Consider the following 24,472-nt stretch of genomic DNA (forward strand, 5'->3'; position numbering starts at 1 on the left):
TGTGAGCACATAGCCTAAAGGCATCTCACCCAGCCAACTAGTATCATGCCGATAAGAAGCAATAATTCTAAAACCAGACTGTGGGGTGTGATGTCCCTGGTCAACTATAAGCAATGTGATTTAGAGACTGGCTCCCTCATTATAAACATGTATGTTACAAAAGGGAAGGGAAGGGGTGACCAGTCAGAGGCATGTCCTGCCCACAACTCAGACAGACGGTCTTTCTTCATGTGTACACTGTGTGCAGAATTATTAGGCAAGTTGTATTTTAGAGGATTATTTTTATTATTGATAAACAACTTTGTTCTCAATCAACCCAAAAGACTCAAATAGCAAAGCTTAATATTTTTGGAAGTTGGAGTGGTTATTTTTTTACATTTGGGTATTTTAGGAGGATATCTGTTTGCGCAGGTAACTATTACTGTGCAGAATTATTGGGCAACTTAATAAAAAACGACTATATTCCCATCTCACTTTTTTATTTTCACCAGGTAAACCAATATAACTGCACAAAATTTAGAAATAAACATTTCTTACATACAAAAACAAAACCCCCAAAAATGAGTGACCAATATAGCCACCTTTCTTTATGATGACACTCAGCAGCTTTCCATCCATAGATTGTCAATTGCTTGATCTGTTTACGATCAACATTGCGTGCAGCAGCCACCACAGCCTCCCAGACACTGTTCTGAGAAGTGGGCTGCTTTCCCTCCCTGTAGATCTCACATTTTATAAGGGACCACAGGTTCTCTATGGTGTTCAGATCAGGTGAACAAGGGGGCCATGTCATTATATTTTCTTATTTCAGACCTTTACTGGCCAGCCGCGCTGTGGAGTGTGGAGCATCTGATGGAGCATTGTTCTGCATGAAAATCATGTTTTTCTTGAACGATACCGACTTCTTCCTGTACCACTGCTTGAAGAAGTTGTCTTCCAGAAACTGGCAGTAGGTCTGGGAGTTGAGTTCACTCCATCCTCAACCCGAAAAGTTCCCACAAGTTCATCTTTGATGATGCCAGCCCATACCAGTACCCCACCTCCACCTTGCTGGCATCTGAGTCGGAGTGGAGCTGCCTGCCCTTTACTGATCCAGCCTCTGGCCCATCCATCTGGCCCATCAAGAGTCACTCTCATTTCATCAGTCCATAAAACCTTTGAAAAGTCAGTCTTAAGATATTTCTTGGCCCAGTCTTGACGTTTTATCTTATGTTTCTTGTTCAAAGGTGGTTGTTTTTCAGCCTTCCTTACCTTGGCCATGTCCCTGAGTATCGCACAACTTGTGCTTTTTGTTACTCCAGTAACGTTGCAGCTCTGGAATATGGCAAAACTGGAGGCAAATGGCATCTTGACGCTTGATTTTCCTCAATTCATGGGCAGTTATTGGTGCCCAACACGCTTTTTGCAACACTGTTGGCTATTTGCCATGAAACGCTTGATTGTTCGGTGATCACTCTTCAAAAGTTTAGCAATTTCAAGACTGCTGCATCCCTCTGCAAGACATCTCACAATTCTGGACTTTTCAGAGCCCATCAAATCTCTCTTCTGACCCATTTTGCCAAAGGAAAGGAAGTTGCTTAATAATTAAGCACACCTTATATAGGGATTTGATGTCATTAGACAACACCCCTACTCATTACAGAGATGCACATCACTTGATTTACTTAATTGGTAGTTGGCTCTCAAGCCTGAACAGCTTGGAATAGGACAACATGTATATGTGATCAAAATACAACTTGCCTAATAATTCTACACACAGTGTATATGTAGGGAGCGACCTGTCAATCTAGCAGAGCGGACGGGGAGGAGGCAGCTTGGACATTACTCTGTAACCATTCACATTTTTCCCTGACCGCATTTTCAACTAAGTTTTCCTCTGAAACCCTGCATGTTCATAATGAGGAAGGTGGTCTCTGATTCAAGTTGCCTGTGGTTAGGGCATGTGACAGATTTTTATTAGGCTCTATACTAAGTCAGACATTAAGACATCCCTTGGAAATTACAGAGTAACTATCTGGCATTAGAAAGTTATTTACTCGCTGTAGCGCCATCATGTTCCAGACATGATCATCACTGTCCCCACTGGGGATCACAATCTAAGTTTCCGATCAGTATGTCTTTGGAGTGTGGGAGGAAACCAGAGAACCCGAAGGAATCTGACATAAACACGGGGATAACATACAAACTCCTTACAGATGTGGTCCTTGGTGGGATTTGAACCCAGGACCCCAGTGTTGCAAGGCTACAGCGCTCACCACTGAGCCACCTAAATCTTTCTCCTTCTGGAAGGGAGCCAATTTGCTTGCTCAAAGAACGTATAATCATTCAAGTAAAGAGAAAGGCCCCAATTCATCAGTTTTGAACTTAACTCTGGCCTCATTGTCACAACTTCTGCCCAACTCACAGTTGCACAAAACTTGTGTGACATCAGCAGGACGATTTATTAATACTGGCATTGCTCACACCAGTCTCAATGAAGGGCTCGCTAGAGTACTATACTCTGAATTAAGAGGTTCACGCCTCTTAATGAATTTGGCGCATTTTATCAGAGGTGTGCGCCTCCATTGCGCCTTGCAGAAATGCTACTCCAATCATGCGTTCATTCCCCCCTTGGTGTTTTCACAACCGTATCAACAGGCTGTGCCAACGTTTTGAAAAGAAGGTAGAGCTTAGCCGGAAGAGCCGTGGTAGAGGGCGACCGACAAACTTATCATAATTAACACCTAAAATGTGGCGTTCATTTCCAGAAAAATGTACTCGAGGACCTGAGTAAATTCCTTATAAAGTACAGCAGCTTAAAGGTGCCCACCTCTTAATAATTTGGTCCATCTTACACCAGTGCATTCTTTACCAAGACCAGCATGCAAAAAGCCGATCGTGATGATTCGGGAGCCTCAATGTTTGTGTTTTATATCTGTATTTAATATATAATTCTCTAAGACACTCTATATAGCCTGGGGCTCCATTTTTTTTCTTTATGACCTAGCCTCATGAGTGCACCAATTAGACTAACTCTGGTAATTATGAGATTAAGAGCACATCATTTGGGGTGGTTCTGATTTTGGCTTCACGCTGCACAATGCACTAATTCAATGTGATCAGTGAGCTGCTCACAGACTGTGAACACAAGCACAAGCCGCCCACAGCACCCGAGCGGAGAGCACTGCCGCCACTACCAAGTCTTCCACCATATCTTTCCCGTAATCTTTAGCAGATCGATGCACATTCACTAAGGCAGCCATCTCACACATTCTTCCTCTTAAAAATATGTTATTAATAATGTATAATATTGTCCATAAAGAGTTAGAAAATTAAAATTGCATGCATATTCGTTTAATGTTATTTTTAAGGCAAAAATCAGCAGATCTACATGCACAATGCAAAATCTTAATTAGAGAGCATGAGATGGAAGCCTCTTACCTGGAGTGACAGTCTCTAGGGTGGCGGCATCTACTTTACGAGCACTTGCTAAATGTTTCAGAGTGGAGCCGGCAAACAGCAGGTAGAACACCGCATCCTCTTCCAGCTCGCTCTGTTCGGTGAGGCTCACTGTAAGGACACAGTCACCCTGACAGGCCAAACAAAAAGCCAGTTAGTAATCCTATTCATTCTGATTGTTGCACACAACATGGACTTACTGCTAATCACTATTCATCAGCTGCAAGAAAATAATTATCAGTAATATGTGGTGACGAAGAAGACTTTGTATGAGCGACAGGTACTGTGCAAAGTGGTTTCATCATCTACCATTAAACAAGGTTTTCAAGAAAAAAAAAGTCTGGTTTACAATGTAATCTAATGGCAAAACAATGGTGGCAGTGCAAGTTCTGCTGCTTGTTGGCAAATAGAGCGCTACGGACAATTTGTCATGTTGCAAATACTATAAAGCTTATCAGGCTCCTAAACTGGGGTTTACAAACAGTTATTGGCAATGCAGTTATTTAGCTGGTGCAAAAGTTAAATGTTCACATATTTTTTTCAGACTTATCAAAAGGTATATGTCAACATTATTACCCAACATATGCCATAAGCAAACCTCACCATGCAGATTCCTTTTGGCGTACGCTAGGTCAGGATGCATCAGCATGCCTTTTTTCCACTGTACAGTAGAGATTTGCCACCCTTTTCTAAACAGTGCAGTATATTGAAAAAAGAAAATCATGCATATATTTTCTGATCCCTCACACAACAAACTCCAATGACACAACAGTCACCCACTTAGGGTAAGACATCTGTGTTTCACAATCCTGTTCTATGTCAGGAGCAGACATACCGCATGTGCAGCCAGTTAGGCTGCACCGGGGCTCGGCGGTGGAGGGGGCCCCTGCAGGGGTTAACATTGAAGGCAATCTGGCCTGTTTATCCAGCCCCGAGGCTCCGGGAGGCCCCTGGCCAGATTGCCCTCATGTACGGCAGGAAGGGAGCGATCCCTGCAGCTCCACAGCCTACAGGAAAAAATGGTAGTGGAGCGGAGCTGCAAGGATCCGTCCTGCTTCCTGCTCGCGCTTCCTGTATGACACAGCAGCGCGGCTGTATGAGGTCAGTATTCAGATTGCTTCTGTGGCAGAGAGAAAGTTGCCGGCGACGAAGATGCTGCGGGACGTGCTGCAGCTGCGGGGAACGTGCGGAGAGGCGAGGTGTGTACATGCTGAGAGGTGTGTGTGTGTACGTGGTGGAAAGGGCAATGATGGGAGTGGCGGTGGAGGAGGCAATGATGAAGGCTGTGGAACGGGGGTGGAGGAGGAGAAAGCAATGATAAAGGTGGTGGAAAGGGCAATGATGGGAGTGGTGGGGGAAAAGGCAATGATGGAGGTGGTGGAGAGGACAATGATGGGGTGGTGGAGAAGGCAAAGATGGAGGTGTAAACCTAAGCCTTGGATGTGGATTACGATGATAAAATGTTAAAAAATAATTCATACATACAAAAATATAGGAAAGGGAGATTATTATATAAGGAAAGGGACAATATTATATAAAGATGAAAATGCCTTTAATGGAGGTGAATTGGCAAAAACATTGGCACTATGTAAAAGAGTGCCCGCACACATAAAACAAGAATTAGAAAAACCACAATTGATAATTAAAAACATGAATGGGACCACAGCATAAATTATAAGGTGCAAAAGGGACTAAATTCGTAAAGCTTAAAATACATTACAATAAAATAATTGTATAATGAGGAGTCCCAGAATATACCAAAATAATATAACACATACATACATACATATACACATTTATACAATATATATATATATATATATATATATATATATATATATATATATATATATATATATATATATATATATATATATATATACACACACTAGCTATTGAACCAGTTCTACGCCTGGGTGGCGGGCATTTACCGTATATTGTTATATGGTCTCCATCCTTGTATGTGCTGCTTCCATGCTGCACCCTAATCTTGTCATGTGCTGCTCCCGTCTTGCGCCCCCTTCCTGTCATGTGCAGCCACCATCCTGCGCCCTCATCCTGTTTTGTGCTCCCATCCTGTGCCCCAATCCTGTCATGTGGTGCTCCCATCCTGCGCCACCATTCTGGTATGTGCTGCCCCGATTCTGGTATGTGCTACTCCAATTCTGCGTCCCCATCCTGTCATGTGGTGCTCTCATCCTGCGTCCCCATCCTGTTATGCTGCTCCCATCTTGCGCCCCCTTCCTGTTATGTGCAGCCCCCATCCTGCGCTTTCATTTTGTTTTGTGTGCCTCCATCTTGTCATGTGCTACTCTCTTTCTGTGCCCTCATCCTGTCATGTGCTCCCATCCTGCTCCCCAATCCTGTCATGTGCTCCCATCCTGCTCCCCAATCCTGTCATGTGCTCCCATCCTCCGGCCAAATCCTGTCATGTGGTGCTCCCATCCTGCACCCCCATGCTGTAATGTGCTGCCCCCATCCTGTAATGTGCTGCTCCCATCCTGCGCCCCCATTCTGTCATGTGCTGCTCCCATCCTGCGCCCCAATGCTGTCATGTGGTGCTTCCATTCTGCACCTTCATCCTGTAGTGTGCTGCTCCCATCCTGCGCCCCCATTCTGTCATGTGCTGCTCCCATCCTGCGCCCCCATCCTGTAATGTGCTGCTCCCATCCTGCGCCCCCATTCTGTAATGTGCTGATCCCATCCTGCGTCCCCATTCCTGTCATACTGCTCCCATCCTGCTCCCACATTCTGTTATGTGCTGCTCCCATCCTGCGCCCCAATCCTGTCATGTGGTGCTCCAATCTTGCACCCCCATACTGTCATGTGCTGCTCCCATCTTGTGCCCCCATTCTGTCATGTGCAGTAAAAAGTCACTGGCTTGCTGCACTGACGTATTTTCTATATATATTCAGCAGAAAGTGGCTAGATTGCTCCGCTAATGCATTTTATATATAGATTAAGTATAAAAATGGCGCCGGAAAGCACAGACTGCGCAGGCGCCATTTCCGGCGCCACAACCCTCCTGGGCCACAATCCTCATCCCCAGATGCGTAACTCTGTGGGGTCCAGACTGCGCAGGCGCGTCGCGCTTGCGCAGTATATAAAGGCTTCGGACAGAGTGACGCTCCTAGATAGATATATATATATATATATATATATATATATATATATATATATATATATACATATATACACACACATACATACATATACATACATATACACACATATACACTAGATGGTAGCCCGATTCTAACGCATCGGGTATTCTAGAATATGTATGCGCAGTGTATAGCACAGCCCACGGTGTATATTGCGCAGCCCACGGTGTATATTGCGCAGTCCATGTAGTATATTGCGCAGTCCATGTAGTATATTGCACAGCCCACGCAGTCTATAGCAATGTGGGCACCATATCACTGTTTAAAAAGGTATTAAAAATAGAATTATTCTTACCGTTAATTCGGTTTCTAGTAACTCACCACGACAGCACACCTGGAGGATGTTACCCCTTTCCTAATAGGGACAGGAAATGACAAGAGGTTAAATAACCCCTCCCTCATCCTCCCCCTCAGTGTTATTATAAAGGACCACAGGAGAATGAATGCTTCAAATTATATTTATTCTTTTCAGAACGTATAACAAGCATAGGGAGGGATTACTCCTGCTGTCGTGGTGAGTTACTAGAAACCGAATTAACGGTAAGAATAATTCTATTTTCTCTAGTAACCACCACGACAGCACACCTGGAGCAGTACCCAAGAGTAATCTATTAGGGAGGGACTATAGCCCCAAGGACTTTTTCTCCAAAGGCTAAGTCCTCCTTTGACATCAGGTCTAGCCTGTAATGTTTAGAAAATGTATGGACCGAGGACCACGTGGCCGCTCTGCATATTTGCTCAATGGAAGCACTGGCTTTCTCGGCCCAGGAGACAGCTGTTGCTCTGGTAGAGTGAGCTGTGAATTTCTCTGGCGGTGGAAGGCCTTGGATCTGATAGGCCTCCAAGATTGCTCTCTTGATCCAATTGGCAATTGTAGATTTGGAAGTCTTCTTTCCCTTATTCTGCCCATGAAGATGGATAAGTAAATTTTGATCCTTCCTAATTTTATCTGAGATCTGAAGGTAATAAAGTACCGTTCTTCGAACGTCTAAAGTATGGAACTGTTGTTCCTCTTCATTTTTTGGTTCTTGATAAAAGGAAGGGAGAATTATCTCCTGTGACTTATGAAAGTCAGAGACGACTTTTGGAAGAAATGATGGATCCAATCGCAGAATAAGCCTATCTTGTAGAATCCTCATGTAAGGTTCATTGATCGACAGGGCCTGTAGTTCACCTACTCTCCTGGCTGTCGTTATAGCTATCAGGAAGGTGGTTTTCCAGGCGAGTCTATCCATTGGTATTGATGACAAGGGTTCAAAAGGTGGAAGTGTAAGTCCCTTCAGAACTATATTGAGGTCCCAAGACGGGACTATATTAATGGATCTTGGAGATATGCGGGATGCTGCCGTCATAAACCTTCTTATCCATCTGTGTTCGGATAGAGGTTGGTCGAAATACGAGCTTAGTGCCGACACCTGTACCTTGAGGGTGCTGGGTTTGAGACCTTTTTCTAATCCATCCTGTAGAAAATCAAGGATTCGGGCTAAGTTCGGCCTATCTGGGTTGGGCCGTTCAGGAGCACTCCATGATATATAGGTCTTCCATATTTTCTGATAAATGGAATTGGTAACGGTCTTCCGGCTTTTCTGCAGCGTACTAATGACCTTCTTTGATAGCCCTCTGGTTCTCAGAATTGAGAATTCAGAAGCCAGGCATTCAGGTGTAATCTTTCGGGGTCTGGATGAAGTATTGGCCCCTGATAGAGGAGGTTCTTGATCGGAGGTAGTGCTATTGGTCCATCTACTTTTAGGCTGATGAGGGACCCAAACCAACTTCTTTTGGGCCAGAATGGAGCTACTAAGATTACACTGACTCTTTCTGTCCTTATCTTCTGTAGGACCTTTGGTAGAATTGGTAATGGAGGAAACGCGTAGGCCAGAGAGAATGTCCATGGTTGGGCCAATGCGTCTACTCCTAGCCCCGGATCGGTTGGATCTAGAGAAAAAAATTGATCCACTTTTGTGTTCTGGGCGTTCGCAAACAGGTCCACTTCCGGCTGACCCCACTTCCTGACCAAAAACTGAAAAGTCTCTGGGTCTAGACCCCATTCTCCGGGATGGATCTTTTCTCTGCTCAGGAAGTCGGCCTGTACATTTATTTCCCCTCTTATGTGCAGGGCAGAAAGAGAGAGAACATGTTCTTCGGCCCAGGAAAATATTCTGGCTGATATGGCCTTTAGATCCTCGTGTCTTGTACTTCCCTGATGACGAAGATGGGCAACTGTTGTCATGTTGTCCGAGTAGATCTTGATATGGGAATTCTGTACAAGCGTTACCGCTGCTTCGAGGATTTCCTCTACAGCCTTTAATTCTCTGAAGTTTGAGGATCGTTGACTTATCTCGCTTGGCCAGCTCCCTTGAAATATGTGTTGGGCTACCGTAGCTCCCCAACCTTTTTCGCTGGCATCTACTGTTATAGAGATTGCTGGATCCTGCGACCAGGAAATTCCCTTCAGTAGGTTTTCCTTTTGTAGCCACCACGTCAAGGATGACTTTACGTGCGGTGGTATCCTGATCTTTCTGTCCAGAGAATCTGGGGATCCGTCCCAATTTGACAGAATATAAGTCTGGAGTACTCTGGTGTGGGCTTGTGCCCATGACACCATCTGGATGCACGACGTCATGGTCCCGAGAACCGACATGGCCCATCTTAGAGAAGTTATCTTCTTGTCCTTCAATGTTCTGATCTTTGCTGTAAGCAAGGTCCGTTTTTGATCTGGTAAAAAAGATGTCTGGCTGCGAGAATCTAGTAGGACCCCTAGAAAGACCTTTGTTGTTGATGGAACCATCTCCGATTTCTTGTGGTTCACTATCCAGCCTAGGGACGATAGGATCTGGACTACCTTCTGAAGGTGTTCCTGAAGAGTGGGAACTGAGGGGGCCACTATCAGTAGGTCGTCGAGGTATGGAATTATGCATATTCGTTGACCTCTGATGTAGGCCATTACTTCGGACATGATCTTCGTGAATATCCTCGGGGCGGAGGATAGCCCGAATGGCAGGACATCGAATTGGAAATGGTCTACGTCTTTTCCCCTGGCGACTGCAAATCTTAGGAATTTTCGATAAGCTGGATGGATTGGGACGTGGTAATACGCGTCCTGTAGATCTATCGTCGCCATGACGAAATTTTGTCCTATGAGGGGTACTGTGGACCTTACCGATTCCATCTTGAACCTTCTGTAGGCGACATGTTGATTCAGAGGTTTTAGGTTGATTATTATTCGATGGGATCCGTTTGGTTTCTTTATTAGAAACAAATTTGAATAATGTCCTTTGTTCTTCTCGTCTTCCGGGACTGAGGAGATTACTTTGTTGAGTAGAAGATCTTGTACTCCCGCTATCAATATGGACTGTAGCTTTGGTGTAGCTAAAGATGTTGTTCTTGACATCTTTTGAGGATATGATATCAACTCTATTTTTATTCCATCTCTGACTGATGTTAACGTCCATTGGTCTGAGCAGATTGCTTGCCAGTATGGGAGGAAGTTTGAAATACGACCCCCTACCCTGGTGGCGTCATTGTTTTCTCTGGTTTTGAGGCTGGGAAAGAAAGAGATTTCTGTCTCTCCCTCCTTTTGGGTAACTCCAGCGCCCTGTTTTACCCTTGCCTCTGTATTGAGGAGTATGCTCTTGTTGAGAGCGAAAGGGTCTTTTCCTAGGGTTTCTAGGTTCTGGCAATGTCTTCTTTTTATCTGAAGCTTTCTCCAGTAGATCATCCAGGGCCGGCCCAAACATATAATTCCCCTTAAAGGGAATCGAACAGAGCCTCATCTTTGAGGTCATGTCTCCAGACCATGATTTCAGCCAGAGTGCCCGTCTTACAGAATTTGATAATCCTGATGACCTTGCTGCCACCCTCACGGACTCAGCTGAGGCATCCGCTAGAAATCCTGTCGCTTTCTGGAAGATAGGTAGAGAGGCCAGGATCTCCTCCCTGGGAGTGCCTGAGGACAGGTGTTCCTCTAATTGACCCAGCCAGCGGTGCATTGATCTGGCTACACAGGTAGACACCGAATTGATATTAAGTAAAGATGCAGATGTCTCCCAAGACTTTCTTAGCAGCCCGTCCATTTTACGCTCCAGAGGGTCCTTTAACTGGGAGGCATCTTCAAATGGTAGCGTGGTTTTCTTAGCTACCCTAGCGATCTGGATATCTACTTTAGGAATCTCCGACCAGCATGAAGCAGTTTCGTCATCTACCGGAAAACGTTCCTTAATTTCTGCCGGGGTGGTCAACCTCTTTTCCGGAGTCTCCCATTCTTCTAGAACTAAATCACGGATGTTTCTGTGGATGGGAAATACTTGTTTTTTCTTAGAACGAAGACCCCCGAACATCTCATCTTGTACTGATTGAGCTGTTTTCTCTTCTTCAATCTCCATAGTCTTCCTCACTGCTGTAAGGAGTTCTTCTATGTCACTGGAGGAGAAGTAGTATCTCTCCTGCTGAGAAGCCTCTGAGTTTAAGGATATTTCACCTTCCTCTGGATGTTCGTCCGACATCTCCTCCTGAGATTCCTCATGCCTCTCATCCTCTGGATTAAGCTTCCTTCTCTTAGCTTCCGGAGGAGTACTGGGGGAGGGTGTGGGCTGGGAGAGTGTGGCCAGAGAGCTTCTGATCTCGTGCTGGATCAAGCCTTTAATCTCTTCCATTAGAGATGGCTGCTCTTCTCTGACCACTTTTTCTGTGCATTCTTTGCATAATGTCTTCTTATATGAAGAGGACAGTTTCTTTGCACAGACAGCACATTTTCGTGCCGCTTTGGATCTGCTTCCTGATGCGGGTTCCTTGTCCCCCTGAAAAAAAGGGGGAGAAGGAATCATAAGATTGCAACCCGCATCAGGGAGTGGACACCCAGGGCCAGATTACTTACTGGGGCCGGGATGGTGCTGGGATCTGCAATAGCAGAGCGAGAGGCAGACGTCTCCATGATTTTCACCACACCGTGGTCTTACCTGAGACGTCTTCTTGTCCGGGGCTCTTAAATAGGCGACCGGACACAGCACCTGTCCTCCTGTGAGAGGACCTCCTCCTCCAATGTCCGGATGTGGGGGGAGAAACCGCCGAAATCCACGCTAACTGACATGCGTTCCAGCGTGGAACGCAAAGGAGCTTCCTGAGTACCGAAGCCGGCCGGCGTCTGACGTCACTTCCTGCCGCCGGCTTCAGACCGGAAGCCCTCATTGCGCGCACAGCGCTGGAGGAGGAGAGGGGCTGGAGAGCTCAGAGAGGCCTCCAGCCGAAGAATGCCGCCCAGACCTTGCCTTGACGGTGCGGACTGGTGGCGGAAGTCCCGAGTCCGGAGAGACGGGAGCAGCGCTCGGGGAAGAGAGGTAAGTCTGCTCCCCAGCTGCCCGGCATAGAATCGCTTTCCCCCTGGTGACCGCTGCCGGCACAGCACACCTGGGATGACCTCTTCATCCCTAGTAGGGACAGGAAAAAACACTGAGGGGGAGGATGAGGGAGGGGTTATTTAACCTCTTGTCATTTCCTGTCCCTATTAGGAAAGGGGTAACATCCTCCAGGTGTGCTGTCGTGGTGGTTACTAGAGAAATAATAAATAGTTATATACTCACCCTCTGGTGGCCCCCCGGATCGAATCGGTTACCGATGCTCCTCGTGCGCTCCGGTCTGAAGAGTGCATTGCGGTCTCGCAAGATGATGATGTAGCGGTCTCGCGAGACCGCACGTAATCATCTCGCGAGACCGCAATGCATGGAGCGGTCACCAGGGCGTCGGTAACCGCTTTGATCCGGGGGGCCACCGGAGGGTGAGTATATAACTTTTATTGTTTTTTATTATTTTTAGCATTAGATCTTTTTACTATTCATGCTGCATAGGCAGCATATATAGTAAAAAGGTGGTCACACAGGGTTAATAGCAGCGTTAACCGAGTGCGTTACACAGCGGTCAACGCTGCCATTAACCCTGTGTGAGCGCTGACCGGAGGGGAGTATGCGGGCGCCGGGCACTGACTACGGGGAGGAAGGAGCGGCCATTTTCTTCTGGAACGTGCCACTGATTGGTCGTGGCTGTTTTGCCGCGACCAATCAGGGACTTGGATTTCCATGACAGACAGAGGCTGCTACCAATGAATATCCGTGACAGACAGACAGACAGACAGACGGAAGTGACCCTTAGACAATTATATAGTAGATATATATTACACTGCTCAAAAAATAAAGGGAACACTAAAATCCCACATCCTAGATATCACTGTATGAAATATTCCAGTTGTAAATCTTTATTCATTACGTAGTGGAATGTGTTGAGAATGATAAAACCAAAAAAATCAGTTTACCTTCAGTTCCCTTATCTAGATCATTTATAAAAATCTTGATCAACACTTTGCCCATAACAGAGCCTTGCGGTACCTCACTTGAAAAACACTCCCAATTGGATGTGTAACCATTTATCACCACTCTACGATCACTGACCCAGTTATGAACCCACCTAACCATAACATTGTCAATTCCATACTTGGTGATTTTCTCAATAAGGATAGTAAGATACTTTATCAAATGCTTTGCTAAAGTTGGGATATACTATATCTACCTTATTTCCTTGATCCACCCAGTCAGTGATTCAATCATAGAAGGAAATTAGATTAGTCAGGCATGACTTGTTTGCTACAAACCCATGCTGACTCTGGTTAATTACTGTACTCTTATCCAAGTACCTACACACATGCTGTTTAATAATTTGTTCAAAGATCTTTCCTGGTATAGAGGTAAGTCTCACTGGCCTGTATTTTCCTGGCTCCATCGTCTTTCCTTTTTTGAAGATAGGGACAACATTCGCCTTCTTCAATCTTCAAGGACTTCTCCTGTTCTCCAGGATTTCTCAAGGATTCTGGCGAGTGGTTCTGCAACTTCCTCCGCTAACTCTCTTAGTACCCTAGGATGTAATTCATCTGGACCAGGAGATTTAAATTTAGTTTAGCCAAGTTTCCCTGACCATCTCTCAGTTTTTGGATAGTGTGGATTCTTTTAGTCCTTCGATGGCACCTTGAAGATCAGTTGATGTTACAATTGCTTTCTTAGAGAACACAGATGCAAAATAGGAATCGAAAAGTTCGTCCTTTTCAACATTTTTGACCACTTCCCCCCCCCCCTTTTCATCCTAGAGTTAAATGGATTTTTGTTCATTGGAATGTAATGGCTGTGAACTTAAATATCTTTCAAATGTTTTACTTGTATGTTATTAAGGATAATTCAAAATATATTTAGTCAGGGCAGATTCAGTCTTTACAACATGGTGTGCTGCTTACAAAACACTAATGGGTACGTATCCTTTATAAACTGACCATGGAGTCATTACAAGCATTTATATGACCTATTAACTTGGATTTACACATTAGTTTGCTTGGTATTGAGCACATAACTTTTGACAACAAATGGAATTATAGCTTTATAACATGTCGGCATATGACAGTGACATTTAACTTGCACAGGCCAGAAGCGCATAGCAAGTCCTGCCAATAGGTGCGCCTAGTGTGGGGTACAGATGGATTGACGTGAACCCAGTGGTCTGCAAAAGACACCCGTGCCTGTTATCACGATACTCCTGTGAACCCCAGCTCGTGGCCTGCGTTAATAGGAGATTCTGATGTAGACTATCAATAGAAGAGCTGAATAAATAAAAGTTCAAATCATCCCCCTTTTCCCCATAAAAAATAATTACACATTTGGTATTGCTGCATTCATAAATGTCAGATCTATCAAAATATAAAATAAATTAACCTGACCAGTAAACTGTGTAACGGGAGTAAAAACAACACCGCCAGAATTACTTTTCTTGGTCTCTGCAATACTGCAATAAAATGCTATAACGGACAATCAAAACATCGTATCTACCCCAAAATGGCATCAATTAAAACATCAGCTCAGGGTGCAAAAAAAAAAAAAAAAAAACAGTGTACCCCAGCTCCAGATCACGAAAAATAAAAAAAGCTACGGGTCTCAGAAAATGGTGACAAAAGCAATAATTTTTTTTTCATAGAAATTTGGGAATTTTTTTTCCACTTAAATAAAAAAAAACCTATACATATTTGGTATCTGCAAACTAGTACTAACCTGAAAAATTATAATGGCAGGTAAGTTTTACCATATAGTGGATATGGTAACTAAAAATTGCACTTTTTTTTTTGTAATTCCACCGCACTTTTCCAGTACATTATATTGGAAATTTAATGATGTAATTCAAAAGTACAACTCGTCCCGCAAAAAAAAAAAACCTTCCTGTGGCTATACGGTGGAAAAATAAAGTTATGGCATTTGGAAGAAGAGGGACGAAAAGCGGAAAATGAAAAATCGGGCAGGGGTGAAGAGGTTAAGGCAAGGCATTCTGTGATACACATTTAAAGTCACAGTGTGCCAAGGTGCATCAGAAAGCCTACTTGTAAAGAACAGAATATGTGCCCACTTTTGTCCATATTTTACATCAGAATGTGCAAGCCAAAACAAAAATGACTCAAAATACATCCTTTGACAATGCCTATTGGTAGAACGACAGAGGTTTGGCTTTCTAGAGGTACCGTATTTTTCCAACCATAAGACGCACTTTTTTTCCTCCAAATTTGGGAGGAAAGTGTGGGTGCGTCTTATGGCCGGAATGTAACATGTATGGAGGGGGGGCGCAGTGAGTTGGATCGCACTGGGATCCCACTTTCAGGAGGCAGAAAAATGTCCCTGCTGCCCAGAATCAGCACTGGGGAAACCACCTGGTCCCGATGATTAAGTGCAGTGAATATTCATTAGCCACTTCCCCGCCCACCTGTCAGCCTGAGGAGTGAGTGGGGAGCAGCCCATGAACACTCCACTTAAGCAGCGGACACACATGGTTTCCCCAGCACTGGATTCCTGCAGGGAGATCTTTGTCCGGTGGAGGAGGGGGCAGCAGCAGGGGCCAGAGGAGAGAAGAGCCCTGCATACCTGCCTGGGGCTGAGTGCTAGGCATAAGGACCTGTGTGATGTCATGAAGTGGGCGGGCTGGAGCATCACATGACAGCACAGAGCCCTCCCTCCTCTGATGTCATCACAGGTCCTTCAGACTCCCCGCTAGAATCTGCAAGCTTCCTCTTATAACCTGAGTGTTGGAGAGGCAGGGAGAGCCCTGTGTGTGCAGTCATGGGATGCTTTTACCTCACCACAGTGTGGCTGGCTGACACAATTAAGAGGTTAGTATTCACAACACACAATAAAGCACTCTGCCACTCCTTTAGTGAACTATAACTCCCAGCATGCCATAGGATCTGCAGGACATGCTGGGAGTTATACTTCTCCCATGGGATTTTAAAGCAGCACTCCAGTGTTATTTTGAAGTGCTGGAGTGGTGCTTTCAATCTAAGCCCTGTGCCCCCATTCTTACACTCACCCTCCAGCGTCTTCATATAGTACGTCACAGACACCACACTGGTCCCACAGCGTCCAACATAATAACATACTATTATATATAACACCACCACATATAATAGTATGTTATTAAATATTTTACCACTTTTTTGCTTCAAATATTTTTTTCCCTAGTTTCCACCTCTAAAACCTGGGTGCGTCTTATAGTCCAGTGCGTCTTATTGCCCGGTGTGTCTTATAGTCCGAAAAATACAGTAAACTAAAAATATTACAATTTGCCAACAGAAAGCAGAGATCTTCACCAGGGGGAAAAAAATGCTAAAAAAAAATTTGCATTAAAAAGTGTAAATTGTTTTCATTCCAAAATAAATAAGACTTCATGTATGATAGTAGTAAATTTATTCTGAGTAAACCCACTATATAGCTTTCCAAACTATGAGGAGTCTGCACATAAATTACTGAAGCCTTGAGTAGGAATTCTTGATTGTCTCAAGGATCTCAGATTCAACACCTTTGAGACAGCTCATTTTAGACTAGGGCCACACAGTGAGGTCACACTGACTCTGGAGGTCATTATAGTAAAGGTGGTCGCATTGCTAATAAAGGGATTTGGTTTGCAAATGGCAGGGACAAACATTAAAGTACACCTTCCCACCTGCTTGTTTTCCATCTATCATAGTCATTTTCTGGCTCTATGAAGCCAAAGCTGATAATCTAAGAAAACGGAAGGGTGGAGTTTGAGGGAAAACAAGCAGGAGGGAGGGTGCACTGAAATATTTGACCACGCCATGATGCACTGAATGCCTGCACTTGGTTTATCATTCTGTGATGACAGTCTCTTTAATGACATGATGCAATAGCAACAAGTCATGAAAAATCCAAAACTGCTTAATTTTTAGTCACATATTGCAAAGTGTACACTACTTTTCCAGGAAAGGGACAAATGTAAAGGCCTCCATATACATGCGGTAGGTGACAGTCAAGTGTTTGTCAGACAGACAGCTACTCCATCTACATGAACATATGACCACCAAACATGTGTGATTTGAATGGTAGAGCAGAAGACATGACCAAACATCTCTGGACGCGACTTATCTCCTAAATAACAAAAGGGTCGGGGTTAAAATTCAAACGGCCCAAACCTGATCTCCCCCCAAACCTTCTGTCCGGAGACTCAGGAAGCCCCTCACACATCAGACAATTGGCTGATCCTGCAAATATCTCAGAGTTTAGGAGACTTTAGTCTGATGTTTATGGGGCGTCAAGTTATGGGAGACCAACTCTCTTGCCTAATCTAAAATACTATCACTTTAACGCAACTTTTAGTAGCAACATCAAGCCACAGCCAAATTTCACACATTTCTTGTCATGCTGCACCAACCTTATTACCAAATTGTTAATGGTCAGACAGTACCGCTGCCTCCTCTTACAACACAATGAGAAGGGGCAGAAAGCATGAGGCTTCAGCAATCTACAGTTTGCAGGACCATAGGGCAGGTATAGCGCTTCCTAACAAAAAGGTCAATAGGACACCTAACATTAATTTTAAAAGTGAATGTTTCATGACAGATGCACTTTATGGCAAAACCGTGAATCTGAAATAAAAGGCTGCAATCCTTACCCATTGCAGGTTCTCTCGTGACGTGATAGCCAGCTCAGCCCTGACAGTAGCCCGGCCTCATGGGCAGACATGCCGGATTGCTGTATATTTTTACACTCACTTCTGTAATCCCTGACAACCATCTGGTATCTTTCAACAAGCTCTTTTGTGAGCATATAGTTGGTATCGCGAACAAGACAGGCAAAAACTACTGAATGGAAAATGACGCCCTAAGCCATCCTCCGTGTACATAGAACATACCTGAAATCATATCGTGCTTAATTCTCCACAAGTTACAGATAACACGAAGGAATTTTTTTTATTATTTCCCTTAAGTTTTGAATGAAGTGGAAAGTATAAACAGCTGCCATGTCATATCACATGGAGACAGTGTTAATATGCCAAAAATGTGAACCCTGTGGCCAAAGGCGGCTGTCCAGAGCTTTCTTTTCCAAGGCCCTGGTGTACTGCGGCCAAGTGGCCAACGTGAATGCCGCACAGGCTGCTATAATGAATCTGTGTATAAATGGCTGAAACAATGATCTTTTCACTACGGGATGAAATCGTAAATAAATCACCACCATGACAAAAGTGGCTGTGAACGAATGAGACATGCAAGACGGGGTAGGGTGAGCTGAGAACATGCAGAGCATGCCCTAGTTAATCTGATTTACCATTAAGCTGCCCTGCTGTTTCGCTAGCTAGCTCGCTTAGCAGCCAACTTCTCATCTGGTTAGTCTCAACTATTTATATATTTCCGAATGACTTCACCTTTCCCGATATCAAGACAGAGCAGTAAGCACTTGAGATTAGGAGGCACTGAGATGGGTCAATAGTACAAGGGAAGGTCAAAGTCACTGCATGCGGAGTGGAGATGTAGTGCTCCTTTCACTGACCGATAAGGGCGAGGATGGTACTGACCAGACAGATAAGCCAAGCCTATTTTTGGGCTCGATGATGAGTGGTAAAAAGGATTTCCTGAGGTCCTAAGACACTATTCACAAAGCTTCATCATGTCAAATATATACGATGCCACCTCAAACAATTTGAAGGCCACTAAAGGAGACTGAATATCATATCAATGAACAGATGGATCCGACTGGACAGCATCATTAGTTTAAATACATTTTATTACCATTTATTTATTTTTATTTATTTTTCTCATTTATATAGCGCCATTAATTCCACAGCGCTTTAGACATGATCGGCACTGTCCCTGATGGGGCTCACAATCTATATTCCCTATTACAGGGGTGTCAAACTGCATTCCTCGAGGACCTCAGACCATGCGTGTTTTCAAGATTTCCTTAGCATTGCACAAGGTGCTGGAATCATTCTCTGCAGGTGATTAAATTATCACCTGTGCAATGCAAGGAAATCCTGAAAACATGACCTGTTTGCAGCCCTCGAGGAATGCAGTTTGACACTCCCTGCCCTATCAGTTTGTCTTGGAGTGTGGGAGGAAACCGGAGAACCCGGAGGAAACCCACGCAAACACAAGGAGAACATACAAACTTCTTGCAGATGTTGTCCTTGGTGCGATTTGAACCCAGAACCCCAGCGATGCAAGGCTAAAGTGCTAACCACAGAGCCACAATGCTGCCCCCAATAACCATTTGCACATTACAGTTTTGGATCCGTCTAAATTGATAGAAGGTAATCAAAAGTTTAAGAGCAGATCCAAAAAATATAGATCTGAATGTGGGTCTGCTAAAAACAAAAAGATTATCAGAATCCAAACATGATGCAAGCACAGCCTCGTAATCACCAAATCTCCAGCATACATCACAGACACTTGGCCCTCACACGGATATCCCCATCTGACCCTAAAAAGAACAGAACCTGACGCAAGTGAGATAGGACAAGAGCAAATATTAGGCCAGCCATAAAACATTGAAGGAGACAAGACTCCGCGCCAAAGATTAGCTTATCTTTTCCATTCTCACTATCAAAAAGAAGAGGAATGTGGTTGCACTTAAAAAGTTCAGCTGATCAGTAGCTGAACGGAAGCCACACTTACCCGGTCTCCTTAAAAAAAAAAAAAAGAAACGTACCTGTGATATCTATATACATAATTGTCTAAGGGGTACTTCCTTCTGTCTGTCCTTCTGTAACAGTTATTCATTCGCTGATTGGTCTCGGCAGCTGCCTGTCATGGCTGCCGCGACCAATCAGCGACACGCACAGTCCAGAAGAAAATGGCCACTCCTTACTCCCCGCACTCACTGCCCGGCGCCTGCATACTCCCCTCCGGTCTGCCCTCACACAGGGTTAATGGCAGCGGTAACGGACCGCGGTGTAATGCAGTCCGTTACCGCTGCTATAAACCCTGTGTGACCACTTTTTTTTTACTATTTACGCAGCCTATGCAGCGTCAAAAGTAAAAACATCGAATGTTAAAAATAAAAAAAATAAAAAAAAAATGATATACTCACCTACGCCGCCTTTCCCGCTCCTCGCGATGCAACCAGCACGCTCCGGTCGCACGGATGGTCTGGCAGAAGGACCTGCCATGATGTCACGGTCATGTGACCGCGACGTCATCACAAGTCCTGTGAGCCTGCGCGACAAGGACCTGCTGTGACGTCACGGTCATGTGACTGCGACACCCTCGGACCGGAAGATGCCGCCTGCACACACCAGAGGCGACAGTGCTACAACGCGCCAGCGGAAGGCGAGTATGTTTTTTTATTTTTTTAACCTGTGTCATACGTGGCTGGGCAATATACTACATAGCTGGGCAATATACTACATGGGCTGTGCAATATGCTACGTGGCACTGTGCTGTAGGCAATATACTACGTGGCTCGGCAATATACTACGTGGCTCGGCAATATACTACGTAGCTGAGCAATATACTACGTGTGTGCTGTATACTCAAGAAAACGAAAAGATGATCCAGCTTCCAAATAAAATATAAAAGTTTAATCCAACATATTAAAATAAGGAGACAACTCCTGGGACGGCATCATACACATAGTAAGGCGAGCGACGCGTTTCGACCAAGCGGTCTTTATCACAGCTGATCTGCTAAATGACATATCCGGTATATATACAATATAGCACCAATCAAATGTTAGAAAAATGTCATGTGATACATAGGTTAAAAAAAAAAAAAATTATTCCAAAATGTAACCAATAAATTCAAAACAATAATGTGCAGAAGGATATATACAATAGATAATGAACAATAAACAATGCACAATGAATAAAAAATAAAGACAAAGAAAATGAAGAAATACAAAGGGAGGGACATTGCTAGTAATGAAACATTAGTTCATTACGTTTGTTCAAACCACCTGGAAACCTTGTACCTAGATTAAAGATCCAGAACGCTTCTCTGGTAAGTAACGCTCTGTGAATATCCCCACCGCGCGGAGGTTTTTTAATTTTCTCAATACCTATTACTTTTAAAGAAGCTGTATTGCGGGAATGAAAATCAATAAAATGCCTCGCCACCGAGGAAATGGTGCGACTATTATTTGTAGTGCATTTGATGTCATACAAGTGTTCCGATATGCGTTTTTTTAATTTCCGAGTAGTACATCCGATATATGATTTGTCACAAATCGTACAATCAATTTTGTAGACTACAAATCGTGTATTACAGTTTATAAATGTTTGAATTTTGTATTGATTTTTATTTCCTCCGGTACCAAAAAACTTGACGGTGGTAAGATGTCTGCACGTAGTGCAATTAGTTACATTACATTTATAACAACCTATACAATGCAACCAAGTATTAGTTGAATGTTCAGAAGAAAAGTGATTGGGAGATATTATGTTGCCTAAGGTGGGCGCTTTTCTGGCTACTATATTGCATCCCTTAGACAGAATCTGAGCAAGAGTGGGATCTTCAAATAAAATGGGCAAAGCTTTATTAATAATAGTTTTGATTTTATTGAACTGTGGACTAAATTGTAGACACACGTATGGTTTATTGCCTATATTAGTTCTATTTATAATTTTCTTTTTTTTATTATTATCGCTTGTTCCACTGTCTATATCTGATGGGATAACACTTGATTGCTCTTTCTGATTTACTATATGTGCTGCTCTGTCTAGCATCCAATGCGGATATCCACGTTTTAAAAATTTATTTTGTGATTGAATTAGATCTTTAAATAGATCATTATTATTGTTACAGTTTCGCTTCAATCTCGTGAATTCACCTACAGGAATTGCCTTAACTGTGTGCCTGGGATGACTGCTTTTAGCGTGAAGTAAACCATTACCTGCCATTGGTTTTATAAAAGTTCGTGTGGAAATAAGTTCATTAGGAACACCTGTCAACTCCAGATCTAAAAAGGAAATCTTGGACACAGCCTGAACATATGTGAATTTTAAATTGAAATTGTTGTCGTTAATATAATTTACAAAGTCCTGTATGGCAGATACATCGATGATACGCTGTTTATTTGGCGTGGCGATGTATCTGCCATACCAATGAATACATGCAGAAAACGGATTGGAAACTGCAAAGAGGTGTGAATACTCCCAATAGGACATGACCAGATTTGCTAGGGAAGGTGAAAATTTAGCCCCCATGGCCACACCTGTGCATTGTTAAAAATATTCAGAATCAAAAGAAAAGAAATTATGCGTCAAAAGAAAATAAGTTACCTGTAAAATAAAATTAATCAGATCACTTGAATATGAACTATACTTGTTCAGATGGAATTGTAACGCTTGAATTGCAACATTGTGAGGGATACAAGTATATAAAGAAACGACATCGCAACTTAGCCAAGTATACTCCAATTTCCATTTCTTTTTTGTTATGATACCCAGTATATCTTTGGTATCCTTAATGTATCCTGGGGTCCTGGATACCAATGGCTGTAGTAAAGAATCAAGCCACTGGCCAAGAAATTCATTTAGAGATCCTACGCTGGAGACTATGGGTCTCATAGGTGGAAAAGCGGCTTGTTTATGAATTTTAGGGAGCCCATATAAAATGGGCATCACTGGATGAGAAACTCGTAAAAAATCAGCCTGTTTAATGGTCAGGACCCCCAAAGATATTCCCTCTTCAATAATTTTGTCAATTTCAGATTTAAATGAGGGGGTAGGATCAGAGATCAATTTTTTGTAAATATTAGTGTCCGCTAAAGATTTTAAAATTTCCTTTTTATAGTCAGAGGAATTCATGATGACAATTACGCCTCCTTTATCACTAGTTTTTATAACTATGTCATTCATATCTTTTATCTCCTGAATAGCTCGTTTCTGGTTTATAGATAAATTGTGTTTAACTGAAACCCTTTGATTCTGCAGGGTTTTAAGATCTCGCTCCACTATTTCTTGAAATGTATTCATACATTCAGCCCGAGACTGCAAAGGATAAAAAAAGGGGTTCTTTGTTACCAAATTTAGAGATTGATTGACCAATTTATTGGATTCAGTATCCTGATCCTGTAAATCCTGCAGAATCAAAAGGGACATTTGTTCATGAAAATCCAAAGAATGAAAAACATTTGTTGTCCCATAATTTTCCTCAGACAAATATTCTTGTTGTTCGGCTGAAAAAAAATGTTTTTTAATTGTAAGATTCCGAATAAATTTATTGATGTCCAAAATTGTTGTAAAAAGATTAAAGTCTGCTGTATACTACATGGCTCTGTGCTGTATACTACGTCGCTGGGCAATATACTACGTGGCTCGGCAATATACTACGTAGCTGAGCAATATACATGTGTGCTGTATACTACATGGCTCTGTGCTGTATACTACGTGGTTGGGCAATATACTACGTGGCTGGGCAATATACTACGTGGCTGGGCAATATACTACGTGGCTGGGCAATATACTACGTGGCTGGGCAATATACTACGTGGCTGGGCAATATACTACGTGGCTGGGCAATATACTACGTGGTTGGGCAATATACTACGTGGTTGGGCAATATACTACGTGGCTGGGCAATATACTACGTGGCTGGGCAATATACTACGTGGCTGGGCAATATACTACGTGGCTGGGCAATATACTACGTGGCTGGGCAATATACTACGTGGCTGGGCAATATACTACGTGGCTGGGCAATATACTACGTGGCTGGGCAATATACTACATGGACATACATATTCTAGAATACCTGATGCGTTAGAATCGGGCAACCATCTAGTATATTAGATGGACACTGTATATGAACAGACATTCACATGAATATTTTCATTTTCTTCAGAAGACACTATTTGTTTGGTTGCTTTATTACAAATGTAAAAAAAAAAAATGCTACTAGCTTTTTTTTCATTCACAATCACAACTAGACCTCATTCAGACAGAGCATTTTCCATCCACATGTTGTCGGAATGTAAACGGATGACACACGTAGGGCACACGCATCAATGCAAATGAATGGGGTACTTCAGACGAAGCGTACTATGCTCTGGGACATTTTTCCAGATAAGATTCATCCATTAAAATAGATGGGTACATAAAAGATGTGATATGCACATTATTCATATGGCATCCATTTTTAAAGAATCTGTTGCAATGACTAACATTGTACACTACCGTATTTTTCACTTTATAAGACGCACCTGATTATAAGACGCACCCCCAAATTTGGTGAAGAAAAAGATAAAGAAATAATAATGTTTTATATTAAATGGGGGTCTGTCTTATAATGCCAGTGTCTGTCTTACAAATCATATATATGTCCCTCATCCTGTTATCTATATAAACCCCATCCTGGCACACAGCCCCCCTGTGCTGCTGGCACACGGCCCCCCATTCCTTCCCATCCTGGATATGGCCCCCCCGGTCACGCACATGATAAAATAACACACTTATCTCACCTTCCGATGATGGCTCTGTGCTTCCAACTCCTCGGTTGTGCTTCCTGTTTCCCATGCAGCGGATCATGTGACCTGGGCACACATTGATGACATCACTGTGCTGTGACGATCACA

The 24,472-nt window shown here is 43.3% G+C and overlaps 1 protein-coding gene across 7 annotated transcripts in view; it reads right to left on the reverse strand.

The window, feature by feature from the left end:
• AKAP13 (A-kinase anchoring protein 13) overlaps nt 1-24,472 on the reverse strand; it is a 303,165-nt gene that overhangs the window by 177,697 nt on the left and 100,996 nt on the right. For all 7 annotated transcript variants that reach the window (XM_069766257.1, XM_069766253.1, XM_069766256.1 and 4 more), the window contains exon 3: nt 3,421-3,568. In XM_069766257.1, coding sequence (XP_069622358.1) covers nt 3,421-3,568 — 148 coding nt within the window. The remainder of the gene's footprint in view (nt 1-3,420; nt 3,569-24,472) is intronic.

Source organism: Ranitomeya imitator, chromosome 4 (assembly GCF_032444005.1).
Source record: "Ranitomeya imitator isolate aRanImi1 chromosome 4, aRanImi1.pri, whole genome shotgun sequence".
Taxonomy (NCBI): Eukaryota; Metazoa; Chordata; class Amphibia; order Anura; family Dendrobatidae; genus Ranitomeya; species Ranitomeya imitator.